Here is an 18,853-nt window from a genome sequence, read left to right on the forward strand (position 1 = left end):
TCCCCTTTTCCGGAGGAGTCGCAATTGCTGGGATATTTTGTCTTACTGTAAGTTTTTTTTTTAAATTTAGACCGCGTTTTTGTTTTATGCGCGACTTACCGTGTTTGACGTCTTCAAACTATATAACTCGCGAAAACTTTTCACTCGCTACCCCGGAAACGCGTCTGACGCACTATTCCGTTTATGGCTCATGCGATATGGAGGCCCCTAAGCCTGGTTTGTCGATTTTCGGTTTGTTCGATTTTCGCACCATCACGGTGGTTCGTCCAGTACGGCGTGAGGCCGCTTCCTTACAACTGTCGGAGTTGGGTCCTCTCTGCAGATGTCCCGAAGATGACTGTGTTCGGACACAGCCGCTCTCCCGAACAGTCTGCGCGCCTGCGCCACCCCCACCTCGGACACGGATTGAAATCTCGCATCAGATCGGAGAGTGGCGTTCCTGACGAACCACGGAGCTCCAAAGATCGTCCGCAACGCTATGTTTTGGACGGCCTCGATCTTCTTTTGAAGCGAGGAGCTCAACACTGCCCCCCATGCCGGGTAAGCATATGTTAGAATCGGCAGTACGTATAGCCGAAAAATGAGCAGCTTAGTTGCCAGTGGGTACGGGCTGGCACTGTTCAGCACTGGGTATAGCGAGGCTCTGGCGGCCTTAGCCCTCCGGGTCGCATAATTGACATGTTCGTCGAAGGTAAGCCGCCTGTCCAACACCACCCCCAGGTACTTAACTGTTTTCTCAAAAGGGATTTTCTCCCCTGAGATTTCCAGCTCTCTGGTCGGTTTTCGTGTCTTGCATGTGAACATCACGGCCACCGATTTTTCACCGTTGACCCTGATTCTCCACATGTCGAGCCACGGTTCCACTAAGTCCAGCTACCTTTGGAGCCTCCGGACCGCGTAATCCACATTTACGGATTCGTAGAAATATGCCGTGTCGTCTGCGTAAAGGGCCGTTTTGACCCCTTCCGACAGCGGCATATCGTTCACGTACAAAGTGTACAAGAACGGGGAAAGTACTGCTCCTTGGGGAACCCCAGCGGCTATTTCTCTGGTAGAGGAAATCGTTTCCCCTACGCGCACGACAAAATGTCGGTCTAGCAGATATGACCGCATCAGTCTGACATAGCGGTACGGGATCGCCGATCGCGCTAGCTTATAAAGCAGCCCGCTATGCCAAACTTTGTCAAAGGCCTTGGCCACATCCAGAAAAACGGCTGCAGTCACCCGTTTCCTGTTCAGGCCTCCGACAAGGTCGTCTATTATTTTTACCAGTTGGAGAGTAGTTGAGTGACCCTCCCTGAACCCAAATTGCTCGGGCCGCACTTCTCCCTCCATGTATCGCCTCAGTTTTTCGAGAAAAATCCTCTCGAACAACTTAGACAATACCGGTAACAGGGAGATTGGCCTATAATTCCGTGGGAAAAGTAAACTTTTCCCCGGTTTGGGTAAACATACGACTTTGGCCGTTTTCCAACAATTCGGGAAATATCCAACGTACAAAATGGACGTGAATATCACCGAAATTGCTGTAATCACGGAGGGCGGTATGTTCCGGAATGCACGGGCGCTGATCCCGTCGACACCCGGGGCCTTGTCGGGGCTTGTGGCCTTAATGGCTGCGGAAACTTCCGCTTCAGTGACTTGGTCAATCTCTAGAGGGGCGTCCTCCACCTGTGAGAAATAATCTACAAGAAAGGATTCCACCTCGGTTGTGTGCTCGTCGTTCGGGGTGGGAGGGGGGTTTGGAGTGAACTGCTCCTCCAAGGTATCGGCGAATACCTCGGCCCTCTCCGCCTCCGAGTATGCAAGAAAACCTCGCTGCCCCACAACCGAATGGCGAGGCTTCTTCCCTTCTCGCAGTCTCCTGTTCAACCTGAACACCGAGGAGATGTCGTCAGAGACCGAGGCGAGGTATTCGTTCCACGAATCCTCTCGATGGCTTTTTAGCAGTTGTTTTATCCTGTCCGTTTGATTATAAAAGGCCCGCTTATCAGCGGGGGACAGGGTGATTCGATATCTCCTCCTCAATCGTCGTTTCTCCGTTATGGCTTCGGAGATATGAGGAGGGAGGTCGTCTCGAACAACTGCTCGAGTCTTGGCCGATGAGCTGCCTGCCAGGGCCTCGGTCATTGACGACGTGACGCGCCCGACAGTGTCGTCGATTTCCTCCGGGGTGTTCAGGAGCTCAGGATTTACCGGCCTGTACTCCCGCTGGAGGGTTTCGTAGAACCTTTTCCAGTTAACTGACCTTCGGGGTATAGGCGGGGGATCTCGGCCACCCTCTGCCTGACCTAGTTCCAACAGGACAGGGGAATGGTCCGAACTGAGGTCTTCTATCGTTTCAATCATGAATGGGAGGGTACGCCCCCTTCATGACTGCGATATCCAGCACGTCAGGCCTAGATCTGCCTGAGCGATGCACGAACGTGGGCACCTCAGGGCCTACGACGACCAAGCGGCGGGCTCTCGCCCTTTCGTACAGCAATCTGCCATTCGGATTTGTCAGAATGCTGTTCCATGACACGTGTTTGGCATTGAGGTCGCCCATGAGTATCATGGGCCCATCCCAATTTTCCAGCACGGCATCCAGATCTGCGCCGGTTACCGCGTCGTTCGGCTTGCTATAAGCCGAAACCAGCCGATACACCGTGCCCAGATGCTCCACATGCACACACGTTTGCTCCATCACGTTTGTATGAAGAACAACGCGCGTATGCATGTGGCGTCTGTGGACTAAAACCGCAGTTCCTCCAGAGGAGTGAACTGCGAGTGAACTCCTCCTCCATAGGAGTGAACGGGTCGAACTGGCCTATCCGTCCTATATGTAAAATAGTTCCGAAGGGTCAGTTGCTTGTTTGGGTTCAAGCACGTCTCAGACAACAGTATCACGTCTATCAGTAGATCCTCGGCCAGACGGCATAGTTCCTCCGTCCGGCCTACTACTGAGTTGGCGTTCCACTGCAAGAGTCTGAGGGTGGGCCTAACCATACCTGGACAGTACAGCCATGAGGCACTCTATTAAGGACTGAATACAGTCCTTGAGAGATTTTGCCTGGAGCAGGCGTGGCAAAACCATCATGATATGTGGCAGGATATCCTTCACTGTCATCTGCGACAGGAACTCCATGCCAGTGGTCTCCAACGGGGTAGCCGGTTTCGGATTGCCGCTGGAGGTGGACCTTGGTGGACCGCTGGAGGTGGTCACCACCTTCTTGGTGGTCGCCGCCGGTTTTGGCTTGGCGGGTGTTGGGGAGGGTACCTCCCCTTTTTTCACTACCGCCTTGGCCACAGGTGCCGGCACCTCCGGTTTGGGGGCTGATTTTCCCCCACCGGCAACACGGGCCCAGCTGCGGCCGTCAACAGTCGCGGGCTTTTTAATGCCCTTGACCTTATTGACTTGCTCCTTATAATAGGGGCAACCCCGGTAATTAGCCGGATGAGGCCCCTTGCAGTTAACGCATGAGGCTGGTTCCTCACGCGGCTTAACGCATGTGGCAGTGTCGTGGTCCCCACCACACTTGACACATTGCTGGGCCCTCTGGCAGTAATTGGACGAGTGTCCAAATTTTTGGCATCTGTGGCACTGGGGTGGCCCCCCTCGTGACACAAACGCAGTCACTGCGACCTTGCAGTAAAAAATACTGCCAAGGTCATAAATGGTCCGGGCCGAAGAGGTCCTCTTAAGGGCCACTAGGCAGGTCGGGGTTTCCCGACCGTCCCTTGTGAGGAGCTTCTTAACCGAAACCACCTCATAGCCAAGGGAGGTCAGTTCCTCCCTTACTTCCTCCGGGGCAGCCCCATAGGGGATTCCCCGTATAACCACCTTCAGCTCCCTGTCCTTCGGGAGCTGAAAGGAGTGAAAGGCGATTCCCTTCGAGTGCAGAAAACTCTGCACCGCCCGGTAATCCGCCTCGCTGCCCAGCTGCAGCCTTATCGAGAGCCCGGTGCTTTTAGCCACCAGGCGCCCCCCGATCCGCGACTTAATGTCGCGCGCTAATGCTGGCCACTCCTTCGGGCAGTCCAGCATTATTGGCGGGATTTTCTCCCGCCTGACGGTAGCAGGCTGTGATGGGGCCCCATCATCAGCCTGCGGGTTGGCGGCTGCTGCAGCCCGCTACGGGCTCCGTCTCCATAGGAGGCGCGGAGTCCCGGCGTTTCTGGCGCTTCCTAGCGCCAGACCCGCTTTCCTCTCCACCGACGGACAGTTCCGGGGCGGGAGAACGGGGTGGGGCAGGCCTTACTTTTCCTTCCATTGAGGAAAAATAAAGAATAAAATTTAAAAATTAAACACTTCTTAATGTACACTTGCTGCAAAATAAAATCACTGACAAGAAAAATCAAAACAAGATATAACCTGTAGACCTAAATAGGTACAGATTATATCAAACAATTTAAAATAAAATTATTTTAAAATCAGCACAATAGTCCTATAATAATAGGCTATTAACTTAATGTGTTCGTAATGACTACAAGAGTTCACTTTTTGCGTAAAATAGAATGTCGATTAACCAATAAAACTTCATAACAAATTCTGTAGAGAATTTTATTCTGAGAAAATTTATGTAAGCAATCGATAAAATTCAAATACTAGTTTGAGAAATTTATCAGTTAAAAGCAAAACAAAAAGATTCAGCTAATACAGAAAAATCAGAATGCCTATTTAATACAGGTGTTTTATGTATAAATCAACTGATGTGGAAGGAAAAAATCGGTTGATTTCAAAAGGGAAAAGTTAGTTGATTTCAACTAGTTGGCGTTAATGACTAAATGAATTTGACGTTTAATTTTAATATGATCATGTTTTTTCATACAGTATATATGTCTTGTAGAACATTAGGGCTGTTTAAATTGTGATTATTTTTATCTGAATTCAATTTGTGTTGTAAAAAACTAAAATTTAGTTGTGTTTCATTTAATGACTTAGATCGATAATACAAATACAATTTACAAATATGGATTCTTCTATGGAAATGCGCTATAGCTTCAGTCGCATAATATTGACATAAGTATCCTAAAAGCAGTGTTTACGTAAGGCGTTGAAGTATTTACTTAACACAGTTGAAGTATTTAAAAATTTATACAAGATTGTATTTCTTCTAATGATAATATTTCATCTCCTCATATACTTGAACATGAATGAAATTGGAATTGTTCTTCCAAATACTGTAACAAGTCTGTGAGGAATGTGTAGGCAGTTTCATATTCTTAATTGATTTTCAGTACTAGAATATTTCAGAAAATGGGTATGCTGTGTTTAATAGATATTCATGTAATTAGTTCATTCATATTAAAATCTTCTTACAGAACAAATTACCTAGAATTTTTATAGATGCATTTTTCTTTACTAGAAAATGTTCCTCCTGTCAAACAAACGGACATGTATTTTCAACGTAACAAACCCACATTCTACTCATCTTGTACCACAATTTTTAAATGAGTATTTTGTTGGAAAATGGATCGGCCTTGGAGGACCTATTGATCAGAACAGTGATAGAAAAAAAAACTTTTTTAATGTTTCTCTAAGTGTGATACAATTTCTTGAATTGCTTACTTGCGTATATTACAGATCTGAAAATACAATTTTTCTATCGCCCTTAGTTTTTTAAATAAATTACGCTTCAAAAAAAAATTAAGGGAAAATATAGTTAAAATCTGTAAAATTTATAATTTTGCATGGCCATAGGATGATTTTGCTGATGCTTTTCTTTTGTAAATAGCCTTAGGCACATCCCAAATTAATGTCCAACAGTAATCGGCTAGCATGATGGTATTTCATTTCCCTTTATAGCGGCTTTCCATCATTGAAATGTCTTTTTGGAAATGTTCAACGTGTTTGTCACTTATGTCTTCGAGGTTGCCCGCGAAAAAATCTGGATGTGAGTGGAGGAAATGTATTTTCAAAGACATATTACATCTTTATGAAGTAGGAAGTTGGTTAACAATATCGTGGTAATTGCCAAATTTTTGTTTGCCGAGAAAAGTTTTGCAAACGTCTTTAAATGAAGCCCAAGCTGCACTTTCGACATTATTTAACATTGAGTTAAACACATCATCTTTGACCAACTTTCTTAGTTGAGCACCATCAAATATATTCCCTCTTTAATTTTTCCTTCACGTACATTCAGAAATTTCTGCCTGATGTACAAAATTCCAGGACCATCCTTCTTCACTGCTGTTATAAAATTTTTCATTAGTTCTAGCTTAATATGGAGAGGGGGTAAAAATATTTTTTTGGGTTCAACTAAGGGCTAATGAATAATATTTTTCCCATTTGGAGTTAAGTTGTCTTGTTTCTTCCACTCTTTGGTAACATAATGTTTATCCCTAGCTCGGCTGTCCCATTTGCAAAGAAAACACATGTACTTAGTATAGTCTAACTTAGCACGCTTAAAAAAATAGCTATAACTTTCAAATCACCACATATGTTTCAGCTTTGTTTTTTTAATTTATTTTTTCAAGAACGTCTTTCATCACATTATATGTCTCTTTCAAATTAATACCATAAGTGATTGGCATCGAAGGATATTTGTTACAGTTCTGTACTAGAACCACTTTTAAACTATACTTGGTCGAATCTATGAAAAGGCATCAGTCCTCAGGTTTATGAACTTGTCCTAAGTGCAACATAAGCTCATCAATATTTGTGCAATAAACCAAATTATTTTCATCAATAAAGTTCTGAGAAAATTCTTTTTGTCGGCTTTGAAAGCCCAAAATTTTTGTATTTTTTAAAGTAAATTCCAACCTTGCAGTCTTGATCCTAACAGTTCAGCTTGAATTTTTAATAAATTGAAATCCCTAACCAAGCCATTTAATTTTATTATATAAGATTTGGCTAATTGGAAGGTAATTCAAAATTAAAATGATTGTTGCCTAATTCCTCATGATTACCAGTTTTACACTGAAAGTACAAATTATATACTTTTTTATTTAATGCTCTAATGTTTTTACTATTTGATTTTACAGTAAACTCACCATATACATAATAAAAGGCATCTACATCATTTACATAATTTTGAGGCATTACGACACTGCACTGTTAACAAATTTAAGATAGCAATAAGACTGAACAAAATTAATTCATTCTTAAATCCAGTGCTTAATACAAACAACACATCCGTGTTTTCAGCTACATGTTTTGATCTGCATAAACACGATTAATCTTGTCCATGAAAGCTCACTGTTCAGCATTAAATATGATGTCATATGTGACTATGAAAGTGTATGTTTGGAGTGTCGCTTTATATGGAAGTGAAACTTGGACAATCGGAATATCTGAGAAGAAAAGATTAGAAGCTTTTGAAATGTGGTGCTATAGGAGAATGTCAAAAATCAGATGGGTGGATAAAGTGACAAATGAAGAGGTATTGCGGCAAATAGATGAAGAAAGAAGCATTTGGAAAAATATAGTTAAAAGAAGAGACAGACTTATAGGCCACATACTAAGGCATCCTGGAATAGTCGCTTTAATATTGGAAGGACAGGTAGAAGGGAAAAATTGTGTAGGCAGGCCACGTTTGGAGTATGTAAAACAAATTGTTGGGGATGTAGGATGTAGAGGGTATACTGAAATGAAGCGACTAGCACTAGATAGAGAATCTTGGAGAGCTGCATCAAACCAGTCAAATGACTGAAGACAAAAAAAATTTGTGACTATGATCTGATTTAATTTCTTGTTTAGTATTGTTTATTTATAGCTTACAAATTATGTTAACAAAGTTAAACAATAAAAAATGAGCTAACAAAATACAATATAGGAATGTAAAATGCTAACAATACGTTGAAAAATGAAAAAAAAAAATACTTTAATTAAACTTTTCAAAAATAGGTGGGTGGTAGAAAGATTTTGAGTTCATAATTGTTTTCAGCATCAAAAAACAAATTAAAATCATGTATTGCATGTTAGGAAAAAAAAATTATGTTCATCAGTGTAATTGGAATTGAAGTTTATGAATTTGATAGATGTTTTGAAATGAGATTTTCAGAAACTAGTTACGAAGCAAAAAGATTTTAATGATGGAATTTGTTATTATTCATTAAAAAATAAAGTAAAATATTAGTTTGTTTTATTTTTAACTTCATCCTCATCATAAATCAATTAAATTTTTACAAGCATTGTTATTAATAATTTTTATTTTTGTTTATTATTTAGAATAATTAAAAAATTTCTGCCACATTTTTCTTTGATTAAAGTCAAATTTTTTTAACTAATGTATGCATCTTATATTGACCTGATCTTATTTAAATTTTCTCAAAATTAAATTCTTTACAATCTTTGTTCCAAAATTTTATTTGTTAATCAACAATTTAGGAAAATTATTTTATACCAAACCTAAAAATGTGTTTTTTTATATGAACTATTTTACAAAACCTTTCTCAAAATATATTAATAGACCGATAATACAAATATGGTTTGCAAATATGGAATTTGTTATTGGAAATGCTATAGCTATGAAAATACATTTCGGAGAACATTTTTAAAAAAAGTCAATTAACATCGACAAACTAATTTTTTTCTGTAAGTTATGTGCAGAAAATTTAGTACAGAGCAAACATCAGGGTTAAGTCTTAAGGCAGCTATCTAAAAATAAAGCATTTTCATACGTATAAATATGCATTTTTTTTAAAGGAATTATATTGCCCATATTATAATATTACCTCTGGAATGTTTCTTTTCAGTCTCCAGCAGAAATCTGCAACCATACTTGGGCTTTGATTTCCCTGAAAGCATGTTTCTATCATTAATGGAACATCATCTAACTTGGTGGAAGTGTCACTGAGGTCATCGCTTCCATCACTGGGGCTAGATGGAAAAAATCCAAATGTGAATGCATTATGTGTATTTTTGGAGATATATTGCATTCCAGTTTTTTATTTTATTTTATTTTTTCAAGGAATTCACTCGCCAATTCTACAGTTTTCAGTCTTCTTTTTTGTCAGGAATGATTTAACAATATTTTGAAATATCTGTGTTGCTTTCTCAGATTCATTCAAATTCCAAACTGTTCATTAGCTTATGTGTAAGTCTGTTATGTTAGATCTAAGAAATAATCCCTTTATTTTTGTCCCATTGATCCTGGGAAACATGCTTATGAGATATGAGAGACCTTGGCCTTACCACCCATTTCTTTAATAAAATTTTTCTTTAGACCAAGTTTTCTTTGTAACTGGGAAAGAAAAACATTTTTCAGATTCACAAGAGATTGACATTTTTGTGCCCGGCTGTGAGTGCTTCTTTCTCTCCAGCAAGTTTAATGTAGTAGTTTTCCTCTCTGCTGTCCCACTGATAAGAAATAACACTTTTAGAAAAACCAAGCTGCATTCTTAATAAAATGGCTGTAATTTTTAGATTTCCCCAAATGTGCCAAGAATATTTTTTCGTACTGTAGCATTGTCAGTAAAAATTTCATGTTATACATCTCCTTCCTTGGGAAATCTTAATCTTCTTCTTCATTACTAAATCACTATTACTTTTTTCATCAATATTTTCTTCTAAACTCCATGTTTCTGGCAGAATTCAAACTGTCAATTCTTCACTGTGTGGACTAGTTCTTGTTATGCAAAAGATTTCTTGAATTTACTTGTGATATCTTTGATTTTTGTGATATAAAAATAATAGTCTGAAGAGTAGTCCTCTCTCCGTATAATAGGAAGAGCAGAATAGGTATATGTTGCAGTTTCCCATTTAGCAAGGTGCTTAATACACAAGAATTACAGTAGATATGAAGGGTCCAAACATTGTCCTCATAAACTATTTTACACCCAAAATAGAGATAATATATGATTATTTTAACTGAAGGATTTCTTTGAGAAGTTAATTTATCACATACACAGCGAAAATGTTAAGGATGATTTATACTAGGAGGCATATTTATAAAGATTACTAAGAATACACAAAAACCAATATGCATGAAATCTAACAAAAACCTTATTTTCTGTATCAGAAAATAAGAATAAAACAAAAGACCAAGCTTTTGCTGGTGTTCATGTAAACCAAAACTCATTCTTTGGTTTGGGTTATTCCACAGTATTGAAATGACTATATTGATTATGATGTCGTTTACAAAAATATTAACTAAAACATTACTATAATAAATTTATTTTATTCTAGAAGGAATGAATCATAGTAAACAGTTAGTATTGATGTCATTTTATGATGTAATACCATATTAGTCATACTGGTCACTCCAAATTATACCACTCTTAGTGATTTATAAGTATGGTTTATAAAAAATATCTTCAGATATTCATATTTCATTATTTATAAACATTGATTCAATAAATCTTTACAAGTACTTAATTTTAGTAGAGAAAATATATTGTTTAAAAAGTTTTTCACTTTTTACACGAGATAACAGTACTTACGATAATCTGTAGTCACTTATGGGTTTTGTTTTGTGTTTCTCAATGTTTCATGACCCTGGGACCCCAAAAAACAAAAAAAAAGTAGAGGGGTTTAATGTTTGTACATATGTACAAACATTAAATGTTTCAAACATTAAGTGTGATTGAAATTTAATAACTTTTGACTGAATAAACCAATTTTATTTTGTACAGACTCTTGTATGTGGGGAAGTTCTTTGGTAAACTTTCAGGGTCAGTATCTCCAGAGACAGGATAGATATTTTTTTTGGAGTGAGTTTTCTCAAAATTTTGCTAACATTCCCACCTTGTTAAACTCAGTATATGCAAGCATGCTTATCTTAACCATTAAAAAAAAAAAAATTGCCCAAATTTGCCCCTTTCCTAATAATTTAAAAAGCTATAAATTTATTGCATATTTTTTATATCTTTCTTGGCATAGTAGTATTGCAAATGACCAAAAAAAAATTCTTCAGGACAATATTGTGGGGGGGGATCAGAGGTTTAATTAAAAACATGGATTTTTTAATACTTTTTTTTTGGTGTATCTAAATTTTTAATATTACTAAAATTTAAACTTTACTTTGTTAAAAGAGTAAATTTATACCCTTTTCATTATAATATTACAACAAAATTCATCCCTCATCCCCAAAAAAGAAATTTTAGGTAAAGTTTTTCATTTATCATCATTTTTCAACTCTACAAGAATAAATTACTAATGTCAGTAAGGTATTACAACTTTGTTGTCAGCTTTTTTATTTACTGTTTTCTTTTCATAAAGCATAGCAAAATTATAAAGTACAAAATATGACATCATTATGTCGATAAGGCGAAATTAAATTTTACATCTTAAAGGGAAAAGTTCAGTTGTGATGAAATGAAAACAAAAAAAATTAGGATTTAGTTATTTAAACTTTATGCACTCACACCACCTAAATCAACAGCTGTTCAATGTGTGTGCATTGCTACATCATTACCTATGATGATTTCAGTTAAGGTAGTGAGTTATGTGCTGATTCAAAGTTAGTGACAATATTTTGGAGCCGTAACCAATTTTGGACATTATTGTTAGCAAATAAGTTCTTATAAACAAAGTCGAGAAACAGTTTGTTTTTAAGTTGTAGCTAGCAAAATAGTTAATTTTCTCTTAACTTCTTCATAAAGATGAAATTGGAGATAAAAAAAATAGCTTTAGGTATGTTGTAAGTTAACTATAAAATTGCCAATAAACAAATTCAAATATGTGTAGAATTAATTCTGAGAAAATTGTTGTAAATAAAGTCAGAAATAAATACAAGTTTTATGAACTGGACTTATTTCAAAATGAAGGAAATTAAAATCTGGCAGATAAAATTACCATTTTAAACCGAACAAAAATCTTTGCTAAGGATAAATTGTCAAAACAAATTTAACTACTGTTCTCAAAATACATAAGGTCTGTAAATATAGTAATGAGACTGGTTCAAAAATACTTTTTGTTTACAATCCAATTATACATGGACTCTCACCTTTGTTTCCTTGGGAAGTTACGCAACGCTTCAAATGGTTTTCCCTTTCTTCATAGCAGTGTTGGAACTCAGAAATCAGAATATCCTTCAGATGGTCAGTTTCTTTTTTTTTAATGTTTTATACTGTTCTAAATAAGTGTTCTTTGAGGTGTTTTTTTAAAGTTAGGAACAAGAATAAGTTGCAGGGACTCAAGTCAGGCGAATAAGGTGGTTGAGGAACTGCAGGAATGTATTTCTTTGCCAAAAACTCATTAATTGAGAGTGCCGTTTGACAAGGTGCATTGTCATGATGCAGCATCCAGTTGTCTTTGATGGCTGGTCTCATGCGGGCACCTCTTTTCTGCAGTCTTTTAAAAATTTCTCTAAACATTGATTTTGCAGTTGGTCCTGTAGGCAAAAACTCCTAATAGACAATGCCACTATTATCGAAGAAACAAATTAGCATGGTTTTTATTTTTGATTTGCTCATTTTCACTTTTTGGGACATGTTAAGTTTGAAGTGTGCAACTCACTCCTTGCTCTGGTGTTTCTGGGTCGTACTCATATATCCAAGATTCATCACCAGTAACTTTTTTTAGAAAATTAGGATCAGTTTCAATTCGCCCAAGAATGCACACACTTCTACCCTGTTTTTCTGTTCAACAGTGAAGTTTTTGGGATCAATTTTGCACAAACATTTTTGGAGCAAAATGTTTGCTCCAAAACAAAACTGTGGTGGTATGATTCAAATTCAATTATTATGCAATCATTCTGACAGTTAATCGCTGGTTGTACCATATCAAGTCTATGATTTGCCCAAATTGTCATCACTTTTTGACGTTAACAGTCTTCCAGAGCATGGATTGTCCGTAACTGATTCCTTACTATCTGAAAATGCTTTAAACCACCTAAAAACTTGTGCTTGTGATAGAGCATCATCTCCACATGCCCTTTTCAGTTTCAAAAACGTTTGGTAGCATTCTCGCAGAGTTTAACACAAAACTTGATTGCACAATGTTCCTCATAATTAGTATCATTCATTTTTGTAACGCACAACAAAAACTTGTTTCATGAAAAGTTGGTTTTCACCTCGCATGGCAACAGTAAACTAAAAATATTAACACAATATAAATCAGCTGTTCATATAACCATATGTTTACTAGTAACTTTACAGTGTTGTCACTTTGGCCGCTGTCTCATTACTTTATTTACAGACCTTGTATAAGAGAATAAAGAGTAAAAGTTAAAAAACGAGAAATTATATTAACAATAACTCTAAACTTAAAATTATTTATGATTAAAGGATTTACAGTAAAAGTAGTTGTTTGATGTGGTTGGTTTTTTTTTAATGAATTCAGCATTTGGCATGGGAAATGCAAGCTACTTGAGAACATCCTGTGGCATCAGAACTGTTTAATAGTTGCTGCAGTTTATGTGATGCAACATCTTGTGTTCCAATTCATATAGAATTAACATGAATGTGAAGTTGAATTCATTCAACCTCAAAGGAAATAGTCAGTTGCTAGAAATCAGGAGATTATGGGGCCCATTTCAGTGTTCCATTTTGACTGATCTATCATCTAAAATATTTATTTAAATATTGCCTCACATTGTAAGAGCAGCGAGTCAAGGCACTATCGTGGATAAAGTGGAAAAAGTTTCTTTATACTTGCAATTAATTGGATTTGGATTACGTTATAAAAATTTTAAGCAAGTAGATTGTTGTAAGAAATATAAATATAAAAAAAAAGCTTTTAGCTTTTCAAAGCTTTATCAGTAACAAAAAGGACTGATAAGATTGTCACTAAGAAAAACAAAATGTTGGCAGAAATATGTTCTGGTCAATCTTGTGAGTTTTTCCGAATAGGAAATGTATGAAAAATTCAGTGACTCATAACCACTTGTGAAAATATTTGTGCCCAGTGTACAAAACTAAATTGTGGGTCATATGTTACTGCAAACCTACTAAAGAAATTAATTTAGTTTGGTTTTATAATTCATTATTTTTATTTTATTTTAGCATTACAAAGTATTTCTTTTCTACTGATGTATTTACATCAGTTTTCTCAAAATAAAATTGCTATCAATTTTCTTTGAAGTTTGGCAATTCAAAAAGTTAATGTACACAGAGTAAACTTAAAATGGTACTTTTTTCAGCTTTGCAACAGTATTTTCAGAAACAACTAGAGGAACATTTCTGATACTGGTTATTCAATTTCTTAGGTCAAAGAACATTAAAGACCAAGAAATTTGGGTCCTAAAAATTTTATTATGGCTTCACTTAACCCTTAGAGCAGAAATTAAGGCAAAATTTTTTATTGGTAAATCGAAAACAAATCATTTGTGAACATGTGTTTATAGCAACTTTTTGCTAACATTAATGTCCCAAATCCCCTTGTTAAGCATTGCCATGCATTTTTGACTCTTATAATAGATTAATCTTGGATAATTAAAATTAATACCATTAAGCATTAAGAATTAATTTTGATCATAGATAACTTGAAGTGTCATGGATTAGAGTACAGGAGTATTAATTTTTTTGTAACTTCATTTGTGATCTTTTTGTATTGTGGTATAGCATTTTTAAGGATGCATTTAAAGAAAAAAGGCTGTCTTTTTTTCAGTCCTATAAAACAAAAGGTTTATGGTCTTATGACACATAGTGTAGTTTCAATTTCAGAATTTAAGGTATTCATCAAATATTCGAACAAAAAAAAAACAAATTCAATAAAAATTTCACATTAATAAAATAATTTATAAAAAAAAAAGTATTAATTTTCCAAATTTAAAAACTTATTTTCTTATCAGTTTTTTCTTCTAAAAAGAGAATAATTGTTCACCAAAAAAAAAACAGATCAGAATCCCTAATTTGTGTAGACAATTAAACCACGTATGTGTAAACAATTTAGGCATCAGAATGCTTAAATTGTGTAGCTATTTCTTCCACTTTTATTTGAACAAAAATTGTTTAATAAAATAGATCTACTTTTTAGTGGAGGAATTTCGTATCCTTATATTTTAATTTACTGATTTAAAATGTAAGGTAATAAATAATATGAGAAAATAGACAAATTTAATTTTGTTGTAATTTTTGCACTGACTGTAGCTGTAGAAAAAAGGGTTTTGTAATAATTTTGTAACTTGATAATAAGTTTTTGCTGATTGAAACAGTGAGACAGCTTTGTTTCATTCGTAATGTATTAATGAAAAAAATTGTATGTTTAAATAATTATATCCTTTTTTACTACCTTGTATGAAGTAAAGGGAAGTATTGTGTTTGCGAAAAATTTTGGTTTTCAGATTTCAACAGACATATCCATTTTGACCATCCCTGAATCCATTTTGACTAGTTTTGGTGTGACTTTGTATGTATGTATGTATCTTGCATAACTCAAAAATGATTAGCTGTAGGATGTTGAAAATTTGAATTTAGGAGTGTTGTAACATCTAGTTGTACACCTCCCATTTTTATTGCAATCGACTGAACCAAAAATGTCCAAAAAAAATCCAAAATCCAAAAAAATTTGGATTTTGGAGTTTTTCTTAACTAGTAATAAACCCTCATTGAGAGCTTTTCAACAATATATCTTAAATTGCAATTATTTTCATTGTTCCAGAGTCACAGCCGAATGAAATTGTAATTAATAAAATATTTGTGGATCTTTGAATGGGAAGTAACAACATTCGAATCAGTCTTCCATCTCCTCTTTTTTAATTTAAATATATTGTTAACCCGTGATTGTAAAAAAAATATCACAAGTTATTAATGAAATAAAATGTTAAGTACTTTTCATTTTAAAAAAGATGTGCATATGTAATTTAATAGGCATACAAGGAAGTCATGTGATCCCCACATCAGATTTTTTAATATTAAATAAACATTTATGCAATATATATATATATAGGAAAAATAAAGTATTTTTTATCATTGATACCCAGGTACATCCCGAGGTATAACAAAGAGCTTGATGATGTTCAATCATACCATGAACCAGAATATCATCGTGGTTATTATCGTGGCCGTGGTAGAGGTCGTTATCAATCAGTAGTTCGGAAGGCGATCGGCCGAATCGGGCCTCCTGGTGGAGGATCTGCAGAAGGGCCTCCTTCATATTACAACACTGACTCCTATACAGCAAACAGGCATTTTCTTATTAGTTTTATACCATCAATATTATTATTCTTATTATTATCACTGTCATCATCATCATCATCACAAACACCACAAATATGGTGTGAAACGTCAATTGTATCATTAGTATTACTATTATTATTAATATGCAGTATTAATACTTTAAAAAGCTACAATTGCTATGCTTTTATTGTCATACATGATTCTAATTTCCTGGAAAATAAAATTTATTTTTCTATACCAATATATTTTTAATTTCATCATTTACGAGATAATTTTGTTTTAAAATAAAAAATTAGGACTTGCAGAAATTTATTTTACTTTCTTATAACAATCTTTTCCATTAATGACAATTTATTTTCCTGCATTGTTGATTCTACTTTTTATTGTAGCCAATTAAAAGCATAACAGTTGTAGTTGTCATTTTTCCTTGTGTTATACTGAAATATGATGCTTACCATACACTTAAATGAGCTCATGTACTACTCATGTTAAATAATGTTATTACTGATGTGTTTATTTTTTTATTTATTCTAGCCCAGGAATAAAAGAAAAATTAAATGTTTTTTTATTAATTACAATAGTTCCTTTTTAGTCTGTTCTTTATGTAATCATTAAAACTTATGAACATCTATGTAGAAAAAAGAGAAAACAAACTTAAAACTAAAATGCATAATTATACATTTCTATTTTATGTATAAAATTTCCTTTCATATGTAATTATGTGTAAATGTATAATAATTAAAATTTTTATTACATACAATTTTAAAAAGTAGTATTATATATTGTATATAAAAACGTTTTAAAAGTTAATTTTTTATGTTAATAATTAATTACTTGAATTTAATCTTAAGTTATTTTATTTGTACTTTTTTTTGTTTGTATAAATATACATTGTTTGTATATAAATACATTTTGTAGTTTAATCTTTTTCTTCTTCGTCAGATTGAGAAGTTAAAGATGTAGTATTTGAATCCATGAAGAAACTAATTCCATAATTTTAGATGACAATTATGAACTGACTGTTTTGCTGGACTCGACAAATTTGTTTTGAATCAGTTGACGTATTTAATTGGAAGTTGATTTTGCTATACGTCTCAAAACTTTACAGTTATTACACCATCAGTTTGTATTGGCATTATTTCTTATATGGTTTTGTTTTGAAATTAAAAATGGTTAATTTTGTAAAATCTTACATAATTAGGCTTGTTCCATTAATGCAACATAATATAAAAATTACTTGATTAAATATGTTAATGCTGTTACTTTCTTCTTTTAAACAAATATCTGTTGTTGATGCTTTATATTCAGCATTTGATAATAGTTATATCTACTGAAATTTGATAATGAAAGTATATAGCTTATATTTTTCTCATTGTTAAAAATTGTTTGTCATTTAATCCTTGTAGTAAAATATGTTTCTTTGTATATTTCTTGTTCATGTATGGAGACAAGATATTTCTTTGCTACTGCAGTCTCTGTATAATACACATAACCCAAAGATATGCTTTTCTTTTGGATTTTCGTAATAAACTGATTATTTCAGCTCATGACAAATTCAGTTCAGTCCAGAACTAGCAGTGCAGCATATTGACTCAAGTCAGACCAGAATGCTACAATGTCACTCCATTAACTGTATAAGGAGATAACAATTGGTAATTTTATGAACTAGTCAAGACAGATCATAGAGTAAATCAGAACAGTGACAAGATAATGGATTTGATTAAACAAAACCTTAATATCATTTATAAGGTCAGCTTTGTATTTATATTCTGAAAACTAGGTTGCCGTACTTTATCGATCATAAGAAAAAAGCAGTAGACACAAACATACATACACACATGGCATGTTAAGTTTCAAAACCATAAGGATTGTAGTTAGAAACTATGATTGTTGTTAGTTTTGTAGTTAGCAACTATGAATATTTTTCCTTACTCACATAAAGAAAGATACAGACCCTTTTTTCTTAATGATATTGCCACATTAAGTTGAAACTTATACATGGGATATTGAAACGGTATTTTGTAGCATATGAAAAATGCCATATACCTAACCAGGATTTGAACCCAGAACCTCTGTATGAAAGGCTGAAACACTACCACTTTGCCATGGAGATCGACAGAGACACTTTAGATAGATGTTTGATTCCTTAAATTCTTTAATTGTAGTTTTAGACAGGAGTTTCTGCTATTTCAATTTTTTTGTTACATTATTACCTTTTTATGTGAATTGTTTCATTTCTTTCTATGTAAAAGATCAGTTAATGAAGGTTTTAGACACATCTCTCTAATTTTATTGTCATCACAGTCTTATCTGTTCCTGGTCATTAGATTAACACAGTGCATTCGGAAAGTCACTGCTTTAGAATTGGGTGATGCATTCTTTTTTTTCTTTTTCTTTATTTAGTATTAGGTTGTTTGCTCTGAGTTCATTAGGTGTTGCTCAGTAATAAACCAAGACATCAGTTGTTGAGTTGTGATTGAACATGCTTCATTTTATGTTTTATTTATCGGAATCAATAGTTATGAGAAATGTCATGGTTCTTTCGGTAGAGGAATGCATTTTTCTCATTGAACACATCTTTTGTGAAGGAGACAAGTATACTGATTTAATGAAGCACAAGTTTTCTGAAAAGTTTCCAAATACTTCTGTTCTTCACCACAATGCAGTTCAAACTCTTATCAAAAAATTTCAGGCAACAGGCTCTGTTGAAGACACTGGTCAAAGTGGAAGTCCACCTGAACTAAACAAAAAGAAGCTGCTTGGTATTTCGGGTGCTGTGGCGGAAAGTTCATCAAACTCTGTGCATAAGTTAGCACAGGAGCAAGATATCGGACTTGCTATTGCACATGAAGCTGTAAGAAAAAGAACT

The 18,853-nt window shown here is 35.0% G+C and overlaps 1 protein-coding gene across 7 annotated transcripts in view; it reads left to right on the forward strand.

Annotated features, from left to right (window-relative positions):
• Positions 1 to 16,621, forward strand: part of LOC142326621 (uncharacterized) — a 74,617-nt gene extending 57,996 nt beyond the window's left edge. For 2 of the 7 annotated variants that reach the window (XR_012756809.1, XR_012756810.1), the window contains one exon: positions 15,801 to 16,620. Coding sequence is in view for 3 of the 7 variants with exons in the window: in XM_075369212.1 (XP_075225327.1) it covers positions 15,789 to 16,236 (448 nt within the window). In the remaining 4 variants the exon portion in view is untranslated. Of the gene's footprint in view, positions 1 to 15,466; positions 15,546 to 15,788 lie in introns of those variants that run through there. The other 5 variants (XR_012756813.1, XM_075369214.1, XM_075369212.1 and 2 more) reach the window with 3 other exon arrangements.
• Positions 16,622 to 18,853: the final 2,232 nt, after the last annotated feature.

The sequence above is a fragment of the Lycorma delicatula genome, chromosome 6, assembly GCF_047948215.1.
Source record: "Lycorma delicatula isolate Av1 chromosome 6, ASM4794821v1, whole genome shotgun sequence".
NCBI lineage: Eukaryota > Metazoa > Arthropoda > Insecta > Hemiptera > Fulgoridae > Lycorma > Lycorma delicatula.